General features: G+C 34.6%; 1 protein-coding gene across 4 annotated transcripts in view; it reads left to right on the forward strand.

The window, feature by feature from the left end:
* The first annotated feature begins 3868 nt into the window (after positions 1-3868).
* Positions 3869-23036, forward strand: part of LOC125667502 (GATOR complex protein MIOS-like) — a 56213-nt gene continuing 37045 nt past the window's right edge. For 2 of the 4 annotated variants that reach the window (XM_056152089.1, XM_056152090.1), the window contains exons 1-13: positions 3869-4054; positions 6036-6179; positions 6471-6547; positions 7204-7283; positions 8538-8581; positions 8694-8752; positions 9158-9314; positions 9849-9950; positions 12195-12289; positions 13276-13317; positions 15315-15370; positions 15769-15845; positions 16288-16335. In XM_056152089.1, the coding sequence (XP_056008064.1) occupies positions 6062-6179; positions 6471-6547; positions 7204-7283; positions 8538-8581; positions 8694-8752; positions 9158-9314; positions 9849-9950; positions 12195-12289; positions 13276-13317; positions 15315-15370; positions 15769-15845; positions 16288-16335 (955 nt within the window). In that variant the 5' untranslated portion in view covers positions 3869-4054; positions 6036-6061. The other 2 variants (XM_056152092.1, XM_056152091.1) reach the window with 2 other exon arrangements.

Consider the following 23036-nt stretch of genomic DNA (forward strand, 5'->3'; position numbering starts at 1 on the left):
CTAAACAGCGTACGCGTACATGTAAAACGATAGTTGAGGATGTCTGTCGGTAGTTAGTAATGATTATACAGACCCTGAAACGTGCTATTACACCTCCAAAGCGTTTCGTTTCGTTCCGTGCAAACCGTTCAACGTTCCGTGCAGATGGTTCACTGTGCCGTAAAGTAAAGTAAATTTTAATTAAAGTCGGCACTATATACATTTCAACAAATCAAGCACAAGCTCTGTAGAGCTTTTTAACCGACTATCACATTCATGTATACCAAAGACAAAGACACATAGCATGCATGTATACATGTACACAGACATATCACAGATTAACAAAAGAATACAAAATAAAAGAAAACATTTCATGCAAGAATGTACAGATACGAAAGCATAAGATTTAGAGGAAGAAATAAAATACTACAAGGAAGAGTAGATGTATATAAAAAACCATCATTAAAATTCAATTTTATTCGCAATTTTTGTTGCAAATGTTGCGAAAGGTGCAAGCTATTTCAAATAGAAAGCTGGATAAACAGTATAAGAATTTTGAAAATAATTTAAATAAAATTAAAATCAATAATGGTAGTAAATTAATCGTATAAATATCTAAAAATTCATTACTGGCAGAATTAACTAAAAAAAATAAATAAACTAGAAAAAAAGGTATATTGAGCCATGCAAAGACACCACATAAATGCAGCATAGATAAAAAATAAATATATAAAGCTATGTACACTGGACCTAAGATCTGCATGATTTACAATTACATTTGGGGCCAGACCAAGTGGAAATAAAACTTCTAAATTGATTTAAGGCGGTAAGATGCCAAGCTTCATTTGGCAAAGAGTTCCAGATCTTAGGAGCACTGTACCTAAAGGATTGCAGCCCATACCTGATTGTCCTGACACTGGGCACAATGGTAATGTTTGTGTATTTAAAACTGTAAGAATGATCTTTAAGTGCAGTGATGTCATGAAGAAACAGAGAGCTGGATTTGTTTACAATTTTATAAGTTTCTATAGCCAGTATGCGCATACGCCTTACTTTTAAGGTTGGAAGAAGAGATTTCTGAAGCAATTCATCATATGCAAGGTGAAGACAACGAACAGTGATCAATCTCACAACTCCCACAAGCAATACAAAATAGATAGTTGGGCAAACATAATCATTATATATGAAACGAAGGGCCCTTTTCTGTTGTTTTTCCATTTTTATGGTATTCCTTTCAGAGCAGAAGTGCCAGGAAAGGGGACAGTAACTAAAATTTGATAAAATAAAGGAATGGTAAATTGTGAGGACTAAGATTGTGTCCTATTCTTTTAAAAAACATTTAATTGCCTAGCTGCCTTCCTACAGATGTCAGCAATACGAGATTTGAAGTTTAATTGAAAATCTATGGTCACCCCTAATAGTTTAACCTCCGATTCACTGCAGAGATTAGTTTCTCCTAAGTCAAAATTAGTTAATCTTAATTCTTTGCTCCTCTTTCCTATACTGAGATTGCCTGGAATTTGCCAGGGTTTGTCTTCATTTTGTTTAAAAGGGATAAGCTAATATCATTTTCCAAGATGGTCTTTAATATACATTTGTATCTGCTTTTTCATAAGAGTAAGAAAGTGTTGTCATCAGCATAATTATAAATGGAAGAGTCAGAGACAAAGCCAAAAATATCATTTATATAAAGATATCAAACAGTATTGGTCCAAGTATCGAGCCCTGAGGGACACCTTTGAAAACTGGTTAAAATGAACTAGAAAACTCCCCGATTTTCACATATTGATATCTCTCACTGAGATAACTTTCCAGAAGACTAAAAGGCTTCATTTTCAAGACCGTGCAAACCGCTCAGCGTTCCGTGCAGACCGTTCAGCGTTTCGTGTAGACCGTTCGTTCCGTGCATGATCAAGCCACGTCCATAGAAACATGCAGATCGTTCAAACCACGTACATACCGTGCAAGTCATTTCGGCATGGGATGTAGGACAGGTAAACATTATTGGGAATTTAAGTAATTATTTCAAAATGTCTCTAAGACGGGATTTCAAAAGTGAAAATCTGCAATTTCGTAATTTTTGCAATGATGCAGTTTTCCGTCTGTCTTTTTTTTTTTCTTCGTGGAATTCCTCCATCCAACGAAAAAATAATAAATTCATTCCTTAATTGAATAAATAAAGTTGAATAAGCAATATTCCATGAAGATACAATTTATGCATCTTTTTCCTTTATTTCTGAAGTTATAAAATGTTCATTTCCTTTTATTCCAACGAGTTCATATGTCATTAAATGATTCCTTGTTTAAACTAACCCCAGGATGAAACAAATATATATAATGCCGAAAAAATCAAGCGTGCAGATCATGCCTATCTTTTCGTGCAAGACCGTTCACAGCCCTCTCCCCGCCCAAAAATGTTTCAATCTTTCCTGACGAAAAGTTTTTTGAACTCATTTATCTGATTTCATATACGTACACATGTATATACAATATGTTTAGGTTTATTTAACATCTGTCTTTGGGAAGAAGCCTGGAATATACAAATTGCAAATGTATTTTAACGACACTCTGAATGAATGTACAAAATTAGCGAAACAGACGCTACCATTTCATTTTCCGTTTCAATGAATTTAATAGAGCAATGAATCAATAAAATTTTATAAATCAATATTATGTGACGATACGATTTTTGCATATTTTTCTTTTATTTCCGAAATAAAAAAAAATTATATATATATATATATATATATATAAAGCACTAAATAATCACAACTAGGTACTGAAAATTTTCGCCCCAGCCCGGGGTCGAACCAGCGACCTACGGCACCCACCGCCTAGCAAGATTGTCAAACCAGTGCGTAAGTCCACTCGGCCACAACGACTTCCCTAGGTGCCGTAGGTCGCTGGTTCGACCCCGGGCTGGGGCGAAAATTTTCAGTACCTAGTTGTGATTATTTAGTGCTTTATATATTAATTAATTGATTTTCACATGTATCGTTTAGATCCTAGGGGTAAACGTAAGGTTGGGTGTTATAATTGTTTGTTTGTGCTTTATATATATATATATATATATATATATATATATACATATATATATTCATTTGTTTTCATTCCAACGTGTCCATAAGTCATTGATCTAATAAGTAAAAATTAAATTTACCGCGTCGTACATGAGCAATCATTTTAAAATGAATCATTATCATCTCTTTCTCAACTTTTTTTTATTATCTAGAATACTGTATTATATTGAAACTCTTTGAAGAATTTGTGTTCTGTTTGGAAAAATATTTCAACCAAGTTAATAAATTACAACATTTGAACTAGTTCCAAGTCTCAACTACCTGTATCATAAATTTTAAAACTGAAATACACGTATAGGAGTATAAAGATAGACGATACATTGGATGAAACAGAAACTGTAATATCATGCAGATTTAGAACTTTTTGATTAATGAATCCTTCCGCCACAAAATGTAGTCCCTGTCAAACCCTTCCAAAATTTGAATTGACACGAAATTTTTAACCAAATGCATAGGGTTCAGCAATAGATGTGTACTATGTTTGCACCAATGGGATCAGCATTGAACTTACATGTAGTTGTAGAATCCTGCGCAGTTGTGCTCCAATAATCGTTATCCGGGACTTTCGGCTTTCGGCCATACTACATTTACCACTTGCCTAACCGATTTTGTGTTGGCGACATTTCAGTTTAAGAATTTAAACTTATCATTATTGGATTTTTTTTTTAATTATGTGAATCAATTTGGACATAAAACTTGTTTCCGAAAAGTATGAAGTTATTCTGTTCGCCGGTTTTGACATTATCTATAAAACATCGCAATCCGGAACCATCGGGAGTCGGGAGTTGGCAGTACTAGATTTACCGCATGCCCTTAAAAGTTGGTTCTCCTTTGGAGCACCAGCTTATAGGAAAATGAAAGCGAAACTTATTATAAATGGGTCCTCACTGAACACTTCAGTCCTGTCGAGACCACGGCATGTAAAGTGTCATTTGACTTAACAATCGTACAGTCGATCTGAAGTGCAGTTGTTCCTAGTTTTTATGTGTTTCAGGGTATGTTGATATTTAGATTTTCTTTTGTTACCACTGGATCTGGAGTTCGAAATGTTACGTACTGTATCATAATTTGACATAAACTTGAAAAAAGTCGCATAAAATTCACTCGATTGACCAAGCCATGAGCAACGAGTTAGCATAGGACAAAAATATCCCGAAGTTTGCACCTAATGTGTGAGGACAAAGCTCTATCAAATCATCGTAACTTTAGACATTTGATCTGTTCGATTGCAAGCCTTATGCTATGATGTAAACAGTGCATTGTGACATCATATTCAGCATCGGTGCACAGGGGCATCTTATCCGCTCTGTTCTCTATCACCCATACATAGATATATGTGTGATAGAGAACTGAGCGGATAAGATGCCCTTCAATTCACAAACATAGGAGACGTGGTAGAATCACGTCAATCAAAGAGTGATTATATATATGATTAAGAAAATTAGATTTACATGCTTTTACGGATTTTATCAGGTCCAGTCAACAGGGTTTTGATAATCTGAGCAAACTGGTATATAGTCCACACTATTTACTATATATACCAGTTTGCTCAGATTGTGTCAAAACCCTGTGCACTGGTCCAGTCCAAAGACTATTTCTACCTACGTAGCTATTAATAGCTACCCTAGATAACTAGATATTGAAACCTACTTAAAGTAGCTATTTCTACCTACTTTTACCTGTTTTTAAAAACATAAATAATAATTAAGGCGCATCTTTTAAACAGGTCAGTCGTTTTATGTATCATGTTGTGCATAGCAAAATTCGGAGTGTAAATTTAAATACTTTACGAGGGTGGAGAATGTAGAGGAAATGCATGAAAAATCGCCCCAAAAACCTTTAATGTAAAAATGCATGAAGGTAAACTTTAGAATTAATACAGATTTTTAAGACATTCTAGACTTCTTATCACGTACATGTAGCTTTGATCCTAAGCTCCTAAAAAATGGAACTGGGTGTAGTTATTGATGCAAATTTGAAAGGTTAGAAAGTAATAATTTTTTGTCCAATATTTTTGTGTTATTCATCGTCAGTGTAAGTGAATCAAGAAATTTGGTACACACCATATTGTGCAGTTCCTGTGTTTGGCCACGAAATGCAAGTAAAGGAAAAAGTAGACACTAGATAAAATAGCTACCTGGAGTAGGTTTAAATACCTAAGTAGCTATAAGTAATCACGTAGGTAGAAATAACCTTTGGACTGGACCTGTATATGTAACATCTCAGAATGATGTAAACTTAAGTACATGAGATTCAAAATGGAGAAATATATGTGTACACGCCTGTATTCGAATCAACACCATTTAGAACAAAATTTGAAGTTCCATAGGTATAGTTTGATTTTTCATTAGTTTTCAATATATTCCTTTTAAAGAGAGTTTTGCCCTCTATCAATTGAAGTTTCATGTTGTACGTGCCAAAAGCTGTCTATATTATCTTCTTCAAAGAGTGACAGGTCCTCTTTGCTGGACTGTTCATGTAACAGAACCACTTCACATTCACAACACTTGGAGTTTCCTGCACTAGTTCCATATCAAACGTGTGAAAATGATAAAGTGCAGGAAAATGCAGTGAGTAAATAAATAAGAGTAGACCTAGTGGATTTCAGCTACCGTGAATTAAAAACCAAAATGTCCCTCATTAAACCATGTGTTGTGTATCTAAGTCTTCTTAAATCAGCCTTGTAAGGGCTCATACATCTAAGTCCTCTCTAAGTTTGTTCTTGTTCAGTATGTTCATAGAAAATAATTGTGTTTGTGTACAGTAAATGTTAGATAGAATGTTCTATCGTTAAAGTGATAATGTCCTAAAAACGCAGTTGAGGGCCTGTCCCGAGACACAGTTAGATTATTCTAACTAAGTAAATGTTGACTGTTACCAAAGAAATCACGGTATTGTGGTGAGTGTACATTACATACATGTACTAATAGATGTACTAATAGATCGTAAACTTTTCTATTTGGTAATTTCTTTCAGATTGATGCAGAATTAATTGTGTCATAATGAACAGTCTGAAAGTTGAGTGGTCGCCTATTCACGAGGACCTCTTTTGTACCTCCAGTCAAAACAAGATACTGTTGTACAAAGTTGTGAAGTCAAGGGAAAAGCCAGCACAGAAAGGTATCAATAAAAATTGACTATATATGAACTGTAAGAAACTCACATCAAATCAGCTAGTCACCAGGGACTGATTACTTGTATATAAACTGAGTAAGAAATCCGCATCAAATCAGCCAGACAAGAGTGACTGATTACATACTGTAGTTTTTATTTTTAGATCTGGAAGAGATTTGAAATGACAGTTGACAATGTATTTTTTTGTGTTCATCTGAAAATGTATTCTTTATTTTAATTCAGAATTAATTCATACATATGCATTTACGATGTCGTTGGTCTTTGATTATATTTCAGTTCCAGTTGTAAAGCAGATAGCAGATTCGTTATGGGCGATAGAACAACCTAAGGCTATAGAAATGGGAATGTTAAAGGTTTGTGTAGAACAACCTAAGGCTATAGAAATGGGAATGTTAAAGGTTTGTATAGAACCTAAGGCTATAGAAATGGGAAAGTTAACGGTCTATATTTGCCTTTTCTGTCAATGATCTTTGAATCTAGCGATGTTTGATATTTTCTATTACTTTTATTGTTTACAGACAGTCGCCTGGTACCCTAAGGCTTATATTACTAATTTAAAATACCGTATAGCAGGTTTATTCCGTGGGTCTAAAATTTGGCATTTTGCTGGCCGAAAGGTATGCTAATAATTCTTAGGCTAGTGGAATAAGGTTTTGCGAACAGGGAAGAGTTATCTCTCTTTCAAATACTGAAGTCGCAATTGGGTCTATGTTTGGCAAGTCAAATTTTGACACAAAGCTTCCTAACCGCTAAAATAAGCCAAAATTATAACCCCGTGGAAAAAACCTGCTATATGGTATGTTGTTTACGGATAGTTGTCTGGTACCCTAACCCTGATATGACTTAATATATTGTTGTCAGACTGTTGCCTGGTACCCTAAACCTGATATGACTTAATATATTGTTGTCAGACAGTTGCCTGGTACCCTAAGGCTGATATGACTTTATATATTGTTGTCAGACAGTTGCTTGGTAACCCTAAGGCTGATATGACTTATATTATTTACAGACAGTTGCCTGGTACCCTAAGGCAGAACCAGATAAAATGCTGGCCATGGGACTAGCAAATGGAAGAGTGATCCTAAACAAGTAAGAACTTGGATCTGTTTTTGATGTTGCATTATTATTGAGTTATGTAATGCATGGATTCTAAAGGAATTAAATGTACAAATTCGGATGTGTTCCACAGTAGTGACCTATTGTTGAAGTCTTGTGTACAATTGGTGTTCACCACTATCTATTAAGCATGTAGAATGTTAACTGTGTTTTACTGTAAGCATGAATTCATTATAAGCATATTCACTGTAACCGTGTTTTACTGTAAGCATGAATTCATTATAAGTGTGTTCTCTGTTACTGTGTTTTACTGCAAGTATGAATTCATTATAAGCGTGTTTGCTGTAACTGTGTTTTACTGTAAGTGTGAATTCATTATAAGCATGTTCACTATAACCGTGTTTTACTGTAAGTGTGAATTCATTATAAGTGTTTTCACTGTAACCATGTTTCACTGTAAGTGTGAATTCATTATAAGTGTGTTCTATGTAACCATGTTTTACTGTAAGTGTGAATTCATTATAAGTGTTTTCACTGTAACCGTGTTTTACTGTAAGTGTGAATTCATTATAAGCATGTTCACTATAACCGTGTTTTACTGTAAGTGTGAATTCATTATAAGTGTTTTCACTGTAACCATGTTTCACTGTAAGTGTGAATTCATTATAAGCATATTCACTGTAACCATGTTTTACTGTAAGTGTGAATTCATTATAAGCATGTTCACTATAACCGTGTTTTACTGTAAGTGTGAATTCATTATAAGGATGTTCACTATAACCGTGTTTTACTGTAAGTGTGAATTCATTATAAGTGTTTTCACTATAACCGTGTTTTACTGTAAGTGTGAATTCATTATAAGCATGTTCACTATAACCATGTTTTACTGTAAGTGTGAATTCATTATAAGCATGTTCACTATAACCGTGTTTTACTGTAAGTGTGAATTCATTATAAGCATGTTCACTATAACCGTGTTTTACTGTAAGTGTGAATTCATTATAAGCATGTTCACTATAACCGTGTTTTACTGTAAGTGTGAATTCATTATAAGCATGTTCACTATAACCATGTTTTACTGTAAGTGTGAATTCATTATAACCGTGTTTTATGTATTATCTATAATCTCTCTCAGTATGATAGTGTTAGGAGCTTATTCTGCTCAGTTACATCCATCCATTGCTTTGTCATAAAGCTTTAGCTGCCCCATTGGTTAATAATAGCAATTCATCATGTTTGCGGAGATGAGACAGTGCTTTTGATAATTCTTGTTTATTTTTATTACAGTTTCAATGAAAATAATGACAGTGACTTGATTAAGAAAGAATTTGGTGAGTGTTGTACACTATTACTATGAAGTGACTGTGATTTTATTTACATTTTTGCTTTCATTTTCTGAATCAACTTAATTGCATAATTAAAATTTGTTACCCATCATTGTAGTTCCCAAGCACACAAGGTCTTGTATTTATTTGAAATGGAACCCTGTGGACAGTCATTTGGTATGTATTTGTATGTTTTTGTATGTATATACCGTATAGCACGTTTTTTCTGCGGAGTGATAAATTTGGCTCATTTTAGCGGTTAGATAGCTTTCCGCCAAAATTTCACTTGCCAAATATGCACCCAACTGTGACTTCACTATTTGCAAAAGAGATAACTCTACCTTGTCCACGAAAATTTATTGTGCTTAAATTATTAGCATACCTTTGAGCCAGCAAATCGCCAAATTTTAGACCCGCAGAAAAAATCCGCTATATGATATATGTATGTATGGATATATATATTGATGGATGACAAAAAAAAAAAACTGCCAAAACTTGATCAATTTTAATAAATCTTCTGTTGTACAGCCACACATGTGTAAGAAACCCATAATGCACTGTTCGTTGTTGTTCTTTTTTCAGCTTGCTGAGGGATTGGAGAAGTACAGAAATGATAGCTGTATCAACATATGGAACATCCATCACAAGCCTGGCAATGAGCTCGGGGAGCGGCAGCGATATAGCTCTAGTGTCAGTGATACTACTGGTGCCATACACACGCCCTACGTAGAAATTGGGGGTAAGTCAACACGCCCTACGTAGAAATTGGGGGTAAGTCAACACGCCTTGCGTAGATATTGGGGGTAAGTCATCATGCCCTACGTAGAAATTGGGGGTAAGTCAACACGCCCTACGTAGAAATTGGGGGTAAGTCAACACACCTTGCGTAGAAATTGGGGGTAAGTTAACACGCCCTATGTAGAAATTGGGGGTAAGTTAACACGCCCTATGTAGAAATTGGGGGTAAGTTAACACGCCCTACGTAGAAATTGGGGGTAAGTCACTCGGGTGTCGTACACATTCTGTTTACTTGATCAAGGTCTAGGGTTCATGGTGGGTGTGACTGGTTGACAGGGGATTGATCAAGGTCTAGGGGTCACGGTGGGTGTGACCGGTTGACAGGCGATGCTTGAAATCAAATATCGTTTTATTCCATGCAGGAGTGTACTGTACAGATAGAAATCGCATCAGTATGAAGTATTTACCGAGTCACAATCTGCCATGAAGACAGTATATCTTTTTTGATTTCATTCCTTTACCTGTATGTTTGTAGGACCATCTGAAACAACAGCATCATTCGATTGGTTCAAGAAAGAACCCAGGACGTTTGTGACAGGGATGAATGCAAGATACCTCAGGATTTACGATCTAAGAGGTAGGATTTAATCTACAGATAAAAGTAGGTCTGATAGAATTATACGTAACTTAAAGATAAATGTATGTCAGATAGAATTATACGTAATCTACAGATCTATAAAAGTAGGTCAAATAGTATTATACATAACCTATAGATAAAAGTACGTCAGATAGAATTATACATGTACATAATCTACAGATAATTCATAGAATCGTGTACAGATAGAACGAACTCTTACAATACGTAATTCATAGAATCGTGTACAGATAAAACGAACTCTTACAATGCGTAATTCATAGAATCATGTGCAGACAGAACGAACTATTACAATACGTAATTCATAGAATCGTGTACAGATAGAACGAACTCTTATAATTCATAATTCATAGAATCGTGTACAGATAGAACGAACTCTTACAATACGTAATTCATAGAATCATGTACAGATATAACGAACTCTTACAATACGTAATTCATAGAATCGTGTACAGATAGAACGAACTCTTACAATACGTAATTCATAGAATCGTGTACAGATAGAACAAACTCTTACAATACGTAATTCATAGAATCATGTACAGACAGAACGAACTCTTATAATTCATAATTCATAGAATCGTGTACAGATAGAACGAACTCTTACAATACGTAATTCATAGAATTGTGTACAGATAGAATGAACTCTTACAATACGTAATTCATAGAATCCTGTACAGATAGATCAGACTATTATAATACGTAATTCATAGAATCATGTACAGGTAGATCAGACTATTAAAATTCATAATTCATAGAATCGTGTACAGATAGAACAAAGTCTTATAGTATGACATTTGTGACTGTTATACATACTCCCTCATCTCAGGCAAGGTCTATTATTCAGCATTATATAACAAAGAGCAAAATACAAAATTGAGATGCCTCAACTTTCATTTGGAAAAATATGAATTGATAACATGATTAACATATTCAATTGCTGATTATTATTTTATTATTACACTAAAAATATTTGTATTTCGTCTTCTGATTTGTGGTTTTTCCCTCCTGATTTGTATTTTTTTTTTCTGACAGAAAGATAAGTTACTTTTTGATTCTAGGGTAGACACTAAACATAAAAACAAACTTGGAGTGGCCTTATTGCTATAGAGGAGTTCATTTTTACTTAGACGGTTATGCTCTGGTTTCAATTTTACTTGGTTATGCTCTGGTTTCATTTTTACATGGTTATGCTCTGGTTTCAATTTTTGTTTTGCACCAAAGTTTGTGGCTCTGCTTCAATAAAGATTTTGTTGGACCAGGTATTTAACTTGTGGACAACTTGATGACAATTTTTATTCTATATTTTTATGCTTTTTAGCTCACTTGAGCTGAAAGTTCAAGTGAGCTTTTCTGATCGCCTGTTGTCCTTCGTCTGTCTGTCCGGTCGGCTGTCCGGCTGTCTGTAAACCTTTTACATTTTCGACTTCTTCTCCAAAACCACTGGGCCAATTTCAACCAAACTTGGCCAAAAGCATCCTTGAGTGAAGGGCATTCAAGTTTGTTCAAATGAAGGGTAATGTCCCTTTCAAAGGAGAGAAAATCGCAAAAATAGGGTGGGGTCATTTAAAAATCTTCTTTTCAAGAACCACTGGGCCAGAAAAGCTGAAATTTACATGAAAGCTTCCTGACATAGTGCAGATTCAAGTTTGTTCAAATCATGGCTCCCGGGGGTTAAATGGGGCCACAATTGGGGATCAAAGTTTTACATACAAATATATACTAGGAAAAATCTTTAAAAATCTTCTCAAGAACCACTGAGTCAGAAAAGCTAAGATTTACATGAAAGTTTCCTGACATTATGCAGATTCAAGTTTGTTCAAATCATGGCCCCCGGGGATATGATGGGGCCACAATAGGGGATCAAAGTTTTACATACAAATATATAGGGAAAATCATTAAAAATCTTTCTGATGAAAAATCACTGGGCCAGAAAAGCTTACATTCACATGAAAGCTTCCTGACCTAGTGCAGATTCAATTTTGAAAAAATCATGGCCCCCAGGAGTAGGTTGGGGTCACAATAGGGATCAAAGTTTAACATGCGTATAGGAAAAATCTTTAAATGTGAGCCAAGGTGACTCAGGTGAGGGTTGTGGCCCATGTGGCTCTGGGTTTTCTTTTGTTGCTCACTACAAAAACAAAGCAAAATGTTCAAAGATTGATAATGAAACCGCAGTACATGTGTTTATGAATTTATTTCTAGCATTAAGTTTTTTATTTTTAGATTGCTCACGTCCACAGATCCAGACACAGACAAAAATGATCCGTGGTGTGTGCGTGGACAAACAGAACGAGCATAGAATCGCCTCATTTAACGAGGTCAGTTGTCCGGGGGGGGGGGGGGGGGGGGGGGCATAGAATCGCCTCATTTAACGAGGTCAGTTGTCCGGGGGGGGGGCATAGAATCGCCTCATTTAACGAGGTCAGTTGTCGGGGGGAGAGAACAACTAAATTCACTGGAAGAATTAGTTTTGAATGAAAAATTTATTCATGCATAGTTAACAAACAGGGTTCTACAAGAAAATTCATGCACAGTTAACAAATGGGGTTCTACAAGAAAGTTGTATTGAGTTTGCCTGGTTTTCTAGTTTTTAGGTCACCTAGTGACTCAATTTGATCTGCATCCATCATTGTGTATTAACAATTGAACATTTTTAACTTCTTCTTGATAACTACAACTCCTTTTTTTCAAAGTTTATATGGAGCATCTTTGGGATATAGGGAACATCAATTGTTACTTTTAGTACTCCTAGAGTTTTTGACTCCAGGTTGAATCCCAACTTGGCATATAGTGTTTATGTGTAAACATTTAAATAACATCTTCTTTAATGCTACTGATATTAAATTGAAAGTAAATGGATAGAGCAGGTAGTTTCTCAACAAATAGCTAATATTTTCCAGGGCTTAGATATTCATATTTACATCATTGAATTGGTGTGATAAAAACTTCTCTGGGATTGCCTTTAGGGTTGCAGCTAGGTCAAAGGACATGGTCTTTCCATCCTTAAAAATAGATACTGATGACAGCATTTCTAAAAATAAATACTGATCACAGCATTTCTATAAATACTCAGCTTAATATATAATGATCAAATAATTTCTTAAAATAGACACTGATCGCAGCATTTCTAAGAATAGATAGTGAATGCAGCATTTCTAAAAATAGATACAGATCTTAGTATTTCTTCAGTATTATGACCTTGACCTACATGTGAACCAAAGTTAAAAAATCCAAACTAGAACTTGACTGCAGTTGGAGGAATTTATGTCTATAAATATACACATGTTTATTTTTATGTTTTCAGAACCACGTCAGTGTCTGGGATGTGCGGAACTTTGACAAACCAGTATCTTTCTCGTATCACAAACTACATCATGCAACGTGCAAAAGAACGAATTCAAAAAATATAATTGTTTCACAGATTGAACTCAGATTTACATGTCACAATTGTTGTGCAGAGTTCTTGATTGCACAAATGCATTATCACAAATTTATGCCATTAAATGTGACTAATTATATTATTTTTATAAAGGGATATATCATTCAGCAAAATGTGAAGAATATGCATGTGCCATTATACAGTAAAACACGTTAATCTTATGTTGAAGTGCTGGGGACTAACAATTACAGTAAAACTTGCTTATAGTGAAGTGCTGGGGACTAACAATTACAGTAAAAAACGCTTATGTTGAAGTGCTGGGGACTAACAATTACAGTAAAACTTGCTTATAGTGAAGTGCTGGGGACAAACAATTACAGTAAAAAACGCTTGTGGTTAAGTACCGGGGATGAACAATTACAGTAAAAAATGCTTAATATGTTGAAGTACCAGGGACAAACAATTACAGTAAAACACGCTTATATGTTGAAATACCGGTGACAAACAATTACAGTAAAACACACTTGTGGTTAAGTACCGGGGGTGAACAATTACAGTAAAACACGCTTATGTTTAAGTGCCGGGGACAAACAATTACAGTAAAAAACGCTTATGTTCAAGTGCCGGGGACGAACAATTACAGTAAAAAACGCTTATGTTGAAGTGCCTGGGACGAACAATTACAGTAAAACACGCTTATGTTGAAGTGCCTGGGACGAACAATTACAGTAAAACACACTTATAGTTAAGTACTGGGGATGAACAATTACAGAAAAATACACTTATGGTTAAGTACCGGGGATGAACAATTACAGTAAAACTTGCTTATGTTGAAGTGCTGGGGACGAACAATTACAGTAAAACATGCTTATGTTGAAGTACCGGGGATGAAAATATAAATATAGGAAGTGTAGTTTTGTTATCAGTGTTGGAAAGTATATGAGGTGAAACTCGTCACACGGTCGTATATTTCATGGCACACCTACACGCTCCAGTCAATACGCCGATGTAAAGAGGCTGAAGGTAATGCCACCTCATATACTTTCAAAAACTGGAAACGATTTTTAGATAAACCACTGTTCTTTCCAGTTTATAATGTTTATTCCTTAATTAATCTACTTAAAATGCATGTTCTTTATTCATAAAAGACATTTAAGTGAAAGCAAATTGTAAATTCATGTACACAAACACAAACCATTAAGTGACTGCATGAGCTTTATCTCGAGGCAGAAGACTTTGTTGAGAGGACGATAATCATTCAGTCAGTGTTACCCGACTCCAGTACATGTGCTACGTATAAAAGCTTGCCAGCAAAAATCAAGAATTTCTTTGGGAAAGAATTCGGAGAAATACTGATGAACAGGTATATATTTCATTTCCGGGGATAAATGTGTGTATTGGTGATGTTCTATGCCAAAAATGCAGGATTAAAGTTTGCAATAATATGAAATATCACTTGGAAACAATGAACTTTAAATGCGTAAACAATTCATGTATCATGCTACATTAAAGTAAAAGATCTATTAAAAGTTTCGTCACATATCCACATACTAAAGGCATTGCGATGTGTGAAAAACAACTTATTACATTTGTTTGGCCTAAAGTCATAAACTAGAATGAATTGATGTATTATTGAGCTGTTCATAAAGACTTAAAAACCAAATCTAGCCTCTTGAGAGCTTTCTTTTGTTACCCTAAATTGATCCAATGTCAATCTCACAAAATTGGATATCTTGCAAAAATTTACAAATCTGCCATGTACTAATTGGCTCAGCTGTAGTGATTATAATTGCCCTATGCTTATAACACGTGTTATAATTGATTTTATTCCCATGTAATACGTCAAACAAAATCATAGTACTGTCATATTTTGCTTTTAGAATGCAATATTATGCTAGCTTTATTGTCAAGTCGGTATTCCCATGTGAAACAAATTATTCAAATGTGACCTTAACCAGCGCTAGATGTTGACGTTCCAAGAACCAAAAGCGGTCTCAGCAATCCGATGGTGTCCCACTAGGTAAGTGCAGAGAGGTCATAATGTAATTGTAATGTACTGCTTACCCAGCACAAGTATGTTTGTTTAAAAGGCATTGTTTATTGAAATTAGAAAAGAAATCATTTACTAATATGTGTCATGAATTAAGGATTAATTTGATTTATTGATATCATATTGCATGCTATACATTATGTATCGTGTATATTGCATGCTTATGATACTGTGCATATTATGTATCATGCACATGAATTTCTCCTTCTGCTTGATAATCATGGTTGAAAAAAAATTCTTTCATAAATATTTTGACTATGGATCCAAACCCCTAATATGTGTATGTTGAAAATTAGTTCTGAGTTTAGTTAAGAGTAAAGGAGATGCTTTGATTGATGTGACAAGTATCATTTATTTTGTATTTTCAGGAAAGGGTACTTAGGAATTTTAAGTCAAGAAAGCTTGGCTGTTAGAATCTATGATATTCTTCATCTGCCTCAGACAGGTAATCATGGAAATTAATCCAGGCCTATAGCTATTTATAGAATAAGAAATAAGTAGATCTGTATACTACATAACTACAACATATTTAAGGAGGAATAACACCCCTGAGAAATCAGATATGGATGAAAAGTGGAGGATATGTACAATGATATTTTGAAATTGAAAACTTTCAATTTACCTTATTTTGTTATAAACTGCAGATTTAGTAGAGAGTAACCTGAAAAAGAATTTAAAACCAGTTATAGACTCAAACCCTCTATCTACAGATCAACACATTAACCCACTGAGCTTATAAAAGGAATATACACATATATTGCTGAAAGTTATATTTTCATTCTTGCTCTAAAAGGAAGTCAGCCATTATGGCAATGTAGTATATACCTCCTTAATGTACATTGTAATTTGCTTTACTTCATTTTAAGACATATTCTTTTTTTTCACAGTGGGTTCAGATGAGCTAGATCAGTACTACAGTGAAAGAACAATTAAAGGTGAGTAGAGAACTGTATCAAAAGATGTATAGTGAACTATAGAGAACTGTATCAAAAGATGTAAAGTGAACTGTAGAGAACTGTATCAAAGGATGTATTAACTATGAACTGTATCAAAAGATGTATAGTGAACTGTAGAGAACTGTATCAAAAGATGTATAGTGAACTGTAGAGAACTGTGTCAAAAGATATATAGTGAACTGTATCGAAAGATGTATAGTGAACTGTTACAGTATCAAAAGATGTATAATAAATGTTTCTGTAATAATTCTGTGCTAACAATACCGCATTGGTATAATTAAGTGCTGCTTAAACATAACTGACAATTATTATTCAGGGTGTAATCTTTCTGACAAATCAGCAGACATGTGCAGTAATGTGCCGATATTACCTGGATTATCTCTGTGTGTGTGAAATACGGCAGATACCATTTCAAAAATTCTTTTCCAGGATTTTTTTAATTCTTGTTTGCTGCAAAGATATCACATTGGAAAGGGATTTTTTTTTTTGATTTCTTGTTAAAAAGAAGAAAGGTCAATTTCATAGTCAACTAGTACTTATTGTAACGGGGACCGTTACATATGTTCCCCAAACATTCCCCCATTTAGTAAGTGGTGACATTTATATCAGTACAAGTTGTTTTGACCATTGCAAACTGTGTAGCATGTGAATATATAACTATCTTCTAACGTTCAGTCCATTCCATACTAGTTCAAATCAGTTATAAAGATCTGAGAGTTTTGTGCACGTGCACGTACGTGCTTGCACGTGCATATAAATAATTCGACCATCTCGATACATTACAAGTCTTACCATATGAATACAAGAGAAGTTTCACAACTGTTCAATGAAAAACGAGAAATTAACGGCAACTCAAAACTACAAAGACCGAAATCAATGTACGTGCATACACGTGCGCGTGAGTACGACACAGCAATTTTGTTGATGCTAATCAATAGACATTTGAACAATATACTTACTATATGAATTTGATATCGATTGCTTCACTCATAAGAAAGTTATTGGGATTTCAAAATCGTCCAATCAGAATTAAGTGCACGTGCATGCGCATGCAGGGAAGTGATTTTGAGACTATTAATAAATTGAGAGGCCTAAAACATACCTGCAACCTAATTTTCAAACCTATTCATTGCAATCTCAAAATGTTATAGACCAATACTTAAATTTAGACGTCAAAAATTACAATGCACGCGCATTCACGCGCACGCGATTTTGATAATGGAAAATTTGTTGACACCATTTCATAGACATTCATATCATAGATCCTCAGGGTAAATTTGAATTCATTTCAGTTTTTAATTCAATAGTTATAACCATTTTAGTACCCGAAAAATGAAAGAAAAGCTATGCACGTGCATACACGGGCACGTGAGTATGACCCAGCATCAATGTTGATGTCATTCAATAGACATTTGATAGATATACTTACAGTATAAATTTTATATTGTTTTCATCATTTATAAGAAAGTTATAGCGATTTGAAAATCGTCCAATCAGAATTTAGCACACGTGCATGCACGTGCCGGATGGTAATTATGACTGTACACTTTTGTTAAGAATATCAAGATACATATACAATACAAGTTTGAAAAGATTTTGACAAAAAACAAAAAAGTTATGGTCATTGAATTAATTGAATATTCAAATGTCAATGCACGTGTGTGCGCATGCGCGTTTGCAATTTTTATAACATGGATTTGTAGATATTTATAATCTTTACCTATCCTGTAAATATCATCAAATTGTCTTAATTTACATGAAAGTTATAAATGGTTTTGTATTATCCAATGAAATTGAAGCACACGTGCATGCGCGTAGAGAATTGAAATTTTGACGATGCCAAACGGTTAAGGGTCTTAAGTTATACCTGCAACATAAATATCAAACGATTTCATTGAAAAATAAAAAAGTTAGACGCATTCCAAAATTTGTAAACAAAAAATCCAATGCACGTGCATGCACATGCATGCATTTTCAGACAAAATGACGTTCGTTCCGCACATCTACATAGAGTATTCTATCATGCTAAAAAGGTTTCATCTTGATCCCTTCAGTAGTTTCTGAGAACACTCGTGGACAAAAAAGGGTGACAAGAATAAAGAAAGAATAATAATAATAACTAGTACTTATTGTAACGGGGACCGTTACAGATGTTCCCCAAACAGTCCCCCATTTAGTGAGTGGTGACATTTATTTCAGTACAAGTTGTTTTGACCATTGCAAACTGTGTAGCATGTGAATATATAATTATCTTATAACGTTCAGTCCATTTCATACTAGTTCAAATGAGTTATAAAGATCTGAGAGTTTTGTGCACGTGCACGTACGTGCATGCACGTGCATATAAATAATTCGTCCATGTCGATACATTAGAAGTTTTACTATATGAGTACAAGAGAAGTTTCACAACTGTTCAATGAAAAACGAGAAATTAACGGCAACTCAAAACTACAAAGACCGAAATCAATGCACGTGCATACACGTGCGCGTGAGTACCACACAACAATTTTGTTGATGCTAATCAATAGACATTTGAACAATATACTTACTATATGAATTTGGTATTGATCGCTTCACTCATAAGAAAGTTATTGGGATTTCAAAATCGTCCAATCAGAATTAAGCGCACGTGCATGCACGTGCAGGGAAGTGATTTTGAGACTATTAATAAATAGAGAGGCCCAAAACATACCTGCAACCTAATTTTCAAACCTATTCATTGCAATCCCAAAATGTTATAGACCAATACTCAAATTTAGACGTCAAAAATTACAATGCACGCGCATTCACGCGCACGCGATTTTGATAATGGAAAATTTGTTGACACCATTTCACAGACATTCATATCATAGATCCTCAGGGTAAATTTGAATTCATTTCAGTTTTTAATTCAATAGTTATGACCATTTTAGTACCCGAAAAATGAAAGAAAAGCTATGCACGTGCATACACGGGCACGTGAGTATGACTCAGCATCAATGTTGATGTCATTCAATAGACATTTGATAGATATACCTACAGTATAAATTTCATATTGTTTCCATCATTTATAAGAAAGTTATGGCGATTTGAAAATCGTCCAATCAGAATTTAGCACACGTGCATGCACGTGCCGGATGGTAATTATGACTGTACACTTTTGTTAAGAATATCAAGATACATATACAATACAAGTTTGAAAAGATTTTGACAAAAGACAAAAAAGTTATGGTCATGGAAAGAATTGAACCTTCAAAAGACAATGCACGTGCGTGCGCATGCGCGTTTCCAAATTTTATTACATCGAGCTGTAGAGATCTGGCATGTCTACCTATCCTGTAAATATCATTAAATTTCCTTGATTGGTATGAATGTTATAAACGGTTTTGTATTATCCAATCAAATTGAAGCACACGTGCATGCGCGTGCAGAATTGAAATTTTGACGATGCCAAACAGTTAAGGGTCCAGAGTTATACCTACCATATTAATAGGAAACGATTTCATCGAAAAATTAAAAAGTTAGACTGATTCCAAAGTTTGTAAACAAAAGATCCAATGCACGTGCATGCACATGCATGCATTTTCAGACAAAATGACATTCGTTCCGCACATCTACATATGCTATACTATCATCCTAAAAAGGTTTCGTCTTGATCCCTTGAGTAGTTTCTGAGAACACTCGTGGACAAAAAAGTCCCAAGAAGAAAGAAAGAATAATAATAATAACTAGACACGATCTCGTTGCGAGCAACGAGTAGGTCTTCCGTCCGATTTGTTGATGCACTCGGAGTTAAAAAAAAAAGAAAAAAAGACAAATGAGTCCCAATTTAGTTTCCGACTTTAAGACACTTTAGATATAATCAATTTTTCATATCATAAGCTTCTGAAGCAAAGTTGCGGTGAAATTCGTTTGAAATTCGACTCTCCAGGCGAGCCATAAGGCCCGCGGGCCTATTTCTTGATGTCATTTGTTAGCTCTCTATAGACTCAACAACTTTAGTTCTATATGTCTTTACAAAATATTTACCTGTAAAAAGTTATTGAGATCGACCGATATCGACAAAAAATCGACTCTACAGGCGAGCCATTAGGACCATAGGCCTATTTCTTGATATCAATCGATAGATCTCGATAAACTGAACAACTTTTGTTCAATATGTCCTTACAAAATATTTACCAGTTACAAGTTTTTGAAATCGACAAAAATCGACTCTACAGGCGAGCCATGAGGCCCACAGACCCATTTTTTGATATTGATCGATAGGTTATGACACATTAAACAACTTTTGTTCAATAATGCTTTTCAAAAAATATGTCGTTTTAAAGATATGAGGTGTCAAATATTTACGATTTTGGCCCTTAAAATCTCTAATTACGTAACATATGACCTACTTTTTGATTTGATAAGATCAAGCTCGTTGAGATGAACATTTCCGCTTCTACAACTTATTATAAAATATTAATAGTTTCTGAGATATTCTCAAAAACATTTGGACCCTTCTGAACCCCTAATTTAAAGGGCCAGCCCATTTTGCTTGATATCGTAAGAAAGGCCTTGTCATTTTAAACATTTTTTGCTCAACAAGTATTTAGAAATTCTTTACCGTTCTCGAGTTATCTCTACAAGAAATATTTAGGGGCCAAACTGTAGCTCCCTAACGGGGCCACATAGGGAAAAAACGAAATGTACATATTGTTTAGATTATCATTCTGAACAACTTTTGTTCAATAATGCTTTTCAAAATATTTGTCGTTTTCAAGATATGAGGCGTCAATTATTTATGATTTTGGCCCTTAAAATCCCTTATTACGTAACATATGACCTACTTTTTGATTTGATAAGAACAAGCTCGTTTAGATGAACATTTCCGCTTCAATGACTTATTACAAAATATTAATAGTTTCTGAGATATTCTCATAAACCTTTGGACCCTTCTGGGCCCCTAATTTAAAGGGTCAGCCCCTTTTGCTTGATATCGTAAGAAAGGTCATGACATTTCAAACATTTTTTGTTCAACAAGTATTTAGAAATTCTTTACCGTTCTCGAGTTATTTCTAGAAGTAATTTTTAGGGGCCAAACTGTAGCTCCCTAACGGGGCCACATAGGGTAAAAACGAAATATGCATATTGTTCAGATCATCATTCTGAACAACTTTTGTTCTTTATTGCTTTTCAAAATATTTGTCGTTTTCGAGATACAAGGGGTAAAAATTTTATGGTTTTGGCCCTTAAAATCCCTTATTACGTAACATATGACCTCAATTTTTATATGAATAGATTTGGATTGTTGAGATGAACATTTTTTGTTCTTTGACTTATACCAAAATATTAACGATTTTTGAGATATTTGATCTAGACTTTGAGCCCTTCTAGATCCCTAATTTAAGGGGCTAGCCCCTAAATCTTGATATTTTCGAAAAGATCTCGTAAATGTGCACAACTTTTGTTCTACATGTCTTAACAAAATATTTGCAAGAAAAAAGATATTGGAGATCAAAGGTCAAAAATCGCCGAAATCAGCGAACAATTTTGGCATCCATTTTTTCAGGTCCAGGCGAGCGTTTAGGCAAATCGCCTCCGGTAAAATCGAATCCCCCACAAATCTTCTAAAATGTTTACTCTATCTTGTGTAGAAATTTCAAGACTCTAGCTTCAAAACTAACGGAGGAGATGTGTGGACAACAAGGCCCTTCAAAAAGTCACTAAAAGAGAGATAACTCCTGACCAGAAGTGACGTCAAACACGAAATTTTGCAAGCAAAGTCTCGTCACCAAAAGACATCTTTCCTGAAAATTTCGTGAAAATCGATCGAGAAATGGCTGAGAAAAACGCGTGTACTACCAAGGAAAATAATAATAATAATAATAATAATAAAAATAATAATAATAATGAAGAAGAAGAACGCGAACAATAATAGTAAGGTCTTCCGCAGGAGACGGAAGACCTTAATAATAACTAGTACTTATTGTAACGGGGACCGTTACAGATGTTCCCCAAACATTCCCCCATTTAGCAAGTGGTGTCATTTATTTCAGTACAAGTGGTTTTGACCATTGCAAACTGTGAAACATGTGAATATATAACTATTTTATAATGTTCAGTCCATTTCATCCTAATACAAATCAGTTATAAAGATCTGAGAGTTTTGTGCACATGCACGTACGTTCATGCACGTGCATATACATAATTCGACCATCTCGATACATTAGAATTCTTACTTTATGAGTACAAGAGAAGTTTCACAACTGTTCAATGAAAAACGAGAAATTAACGGCAACTCAAAACTACAAAGACCAAAATCAATGCACGTGTATACACGTGCGCGTGAGTACCACACAACAATTTTGTTGATGCTAATCAATAGACATTTGAACAATATACTTACTATATAAATTTGGTATTGATTGCTTCACTCATAAGAAAGTTATTGAGATTTCAAAATCGTCCAATCAGAATTAAGCGCACGTGCATGCGCGTGTAGGGAAGTGATTTTGAGACTATTAATAAATTGAGAGGCCCAAAACATACCTGCAACCTAAATTTCAATCCTATTCATTGCAATTTAAAAATGTTATAGACCAATACTTGAATTTAGACGTCAAAATTTACAATGCACGCGCATTCACGCGCACGTGATTTTGATAATGGAAAATTTGTTGACACCATTTCATAGACATTCATATCATAGATCCTCAGGG

The sequence above is a fragment of the Ostrea edulis genome, chromosome 10 (genome assembly GCF_947568905.1).
Source record: "Ostrea edulis chromosome 10, xbOstEdul1.1, whole genome shotgun sequence".
Taxonomy (NCBI): domain Eukaryota; kingdom Metazoa; phylum Mollusca; class Bivalvia; order Ostreida; family Ostreidae; genus Ostrea; species Ostrea edulis.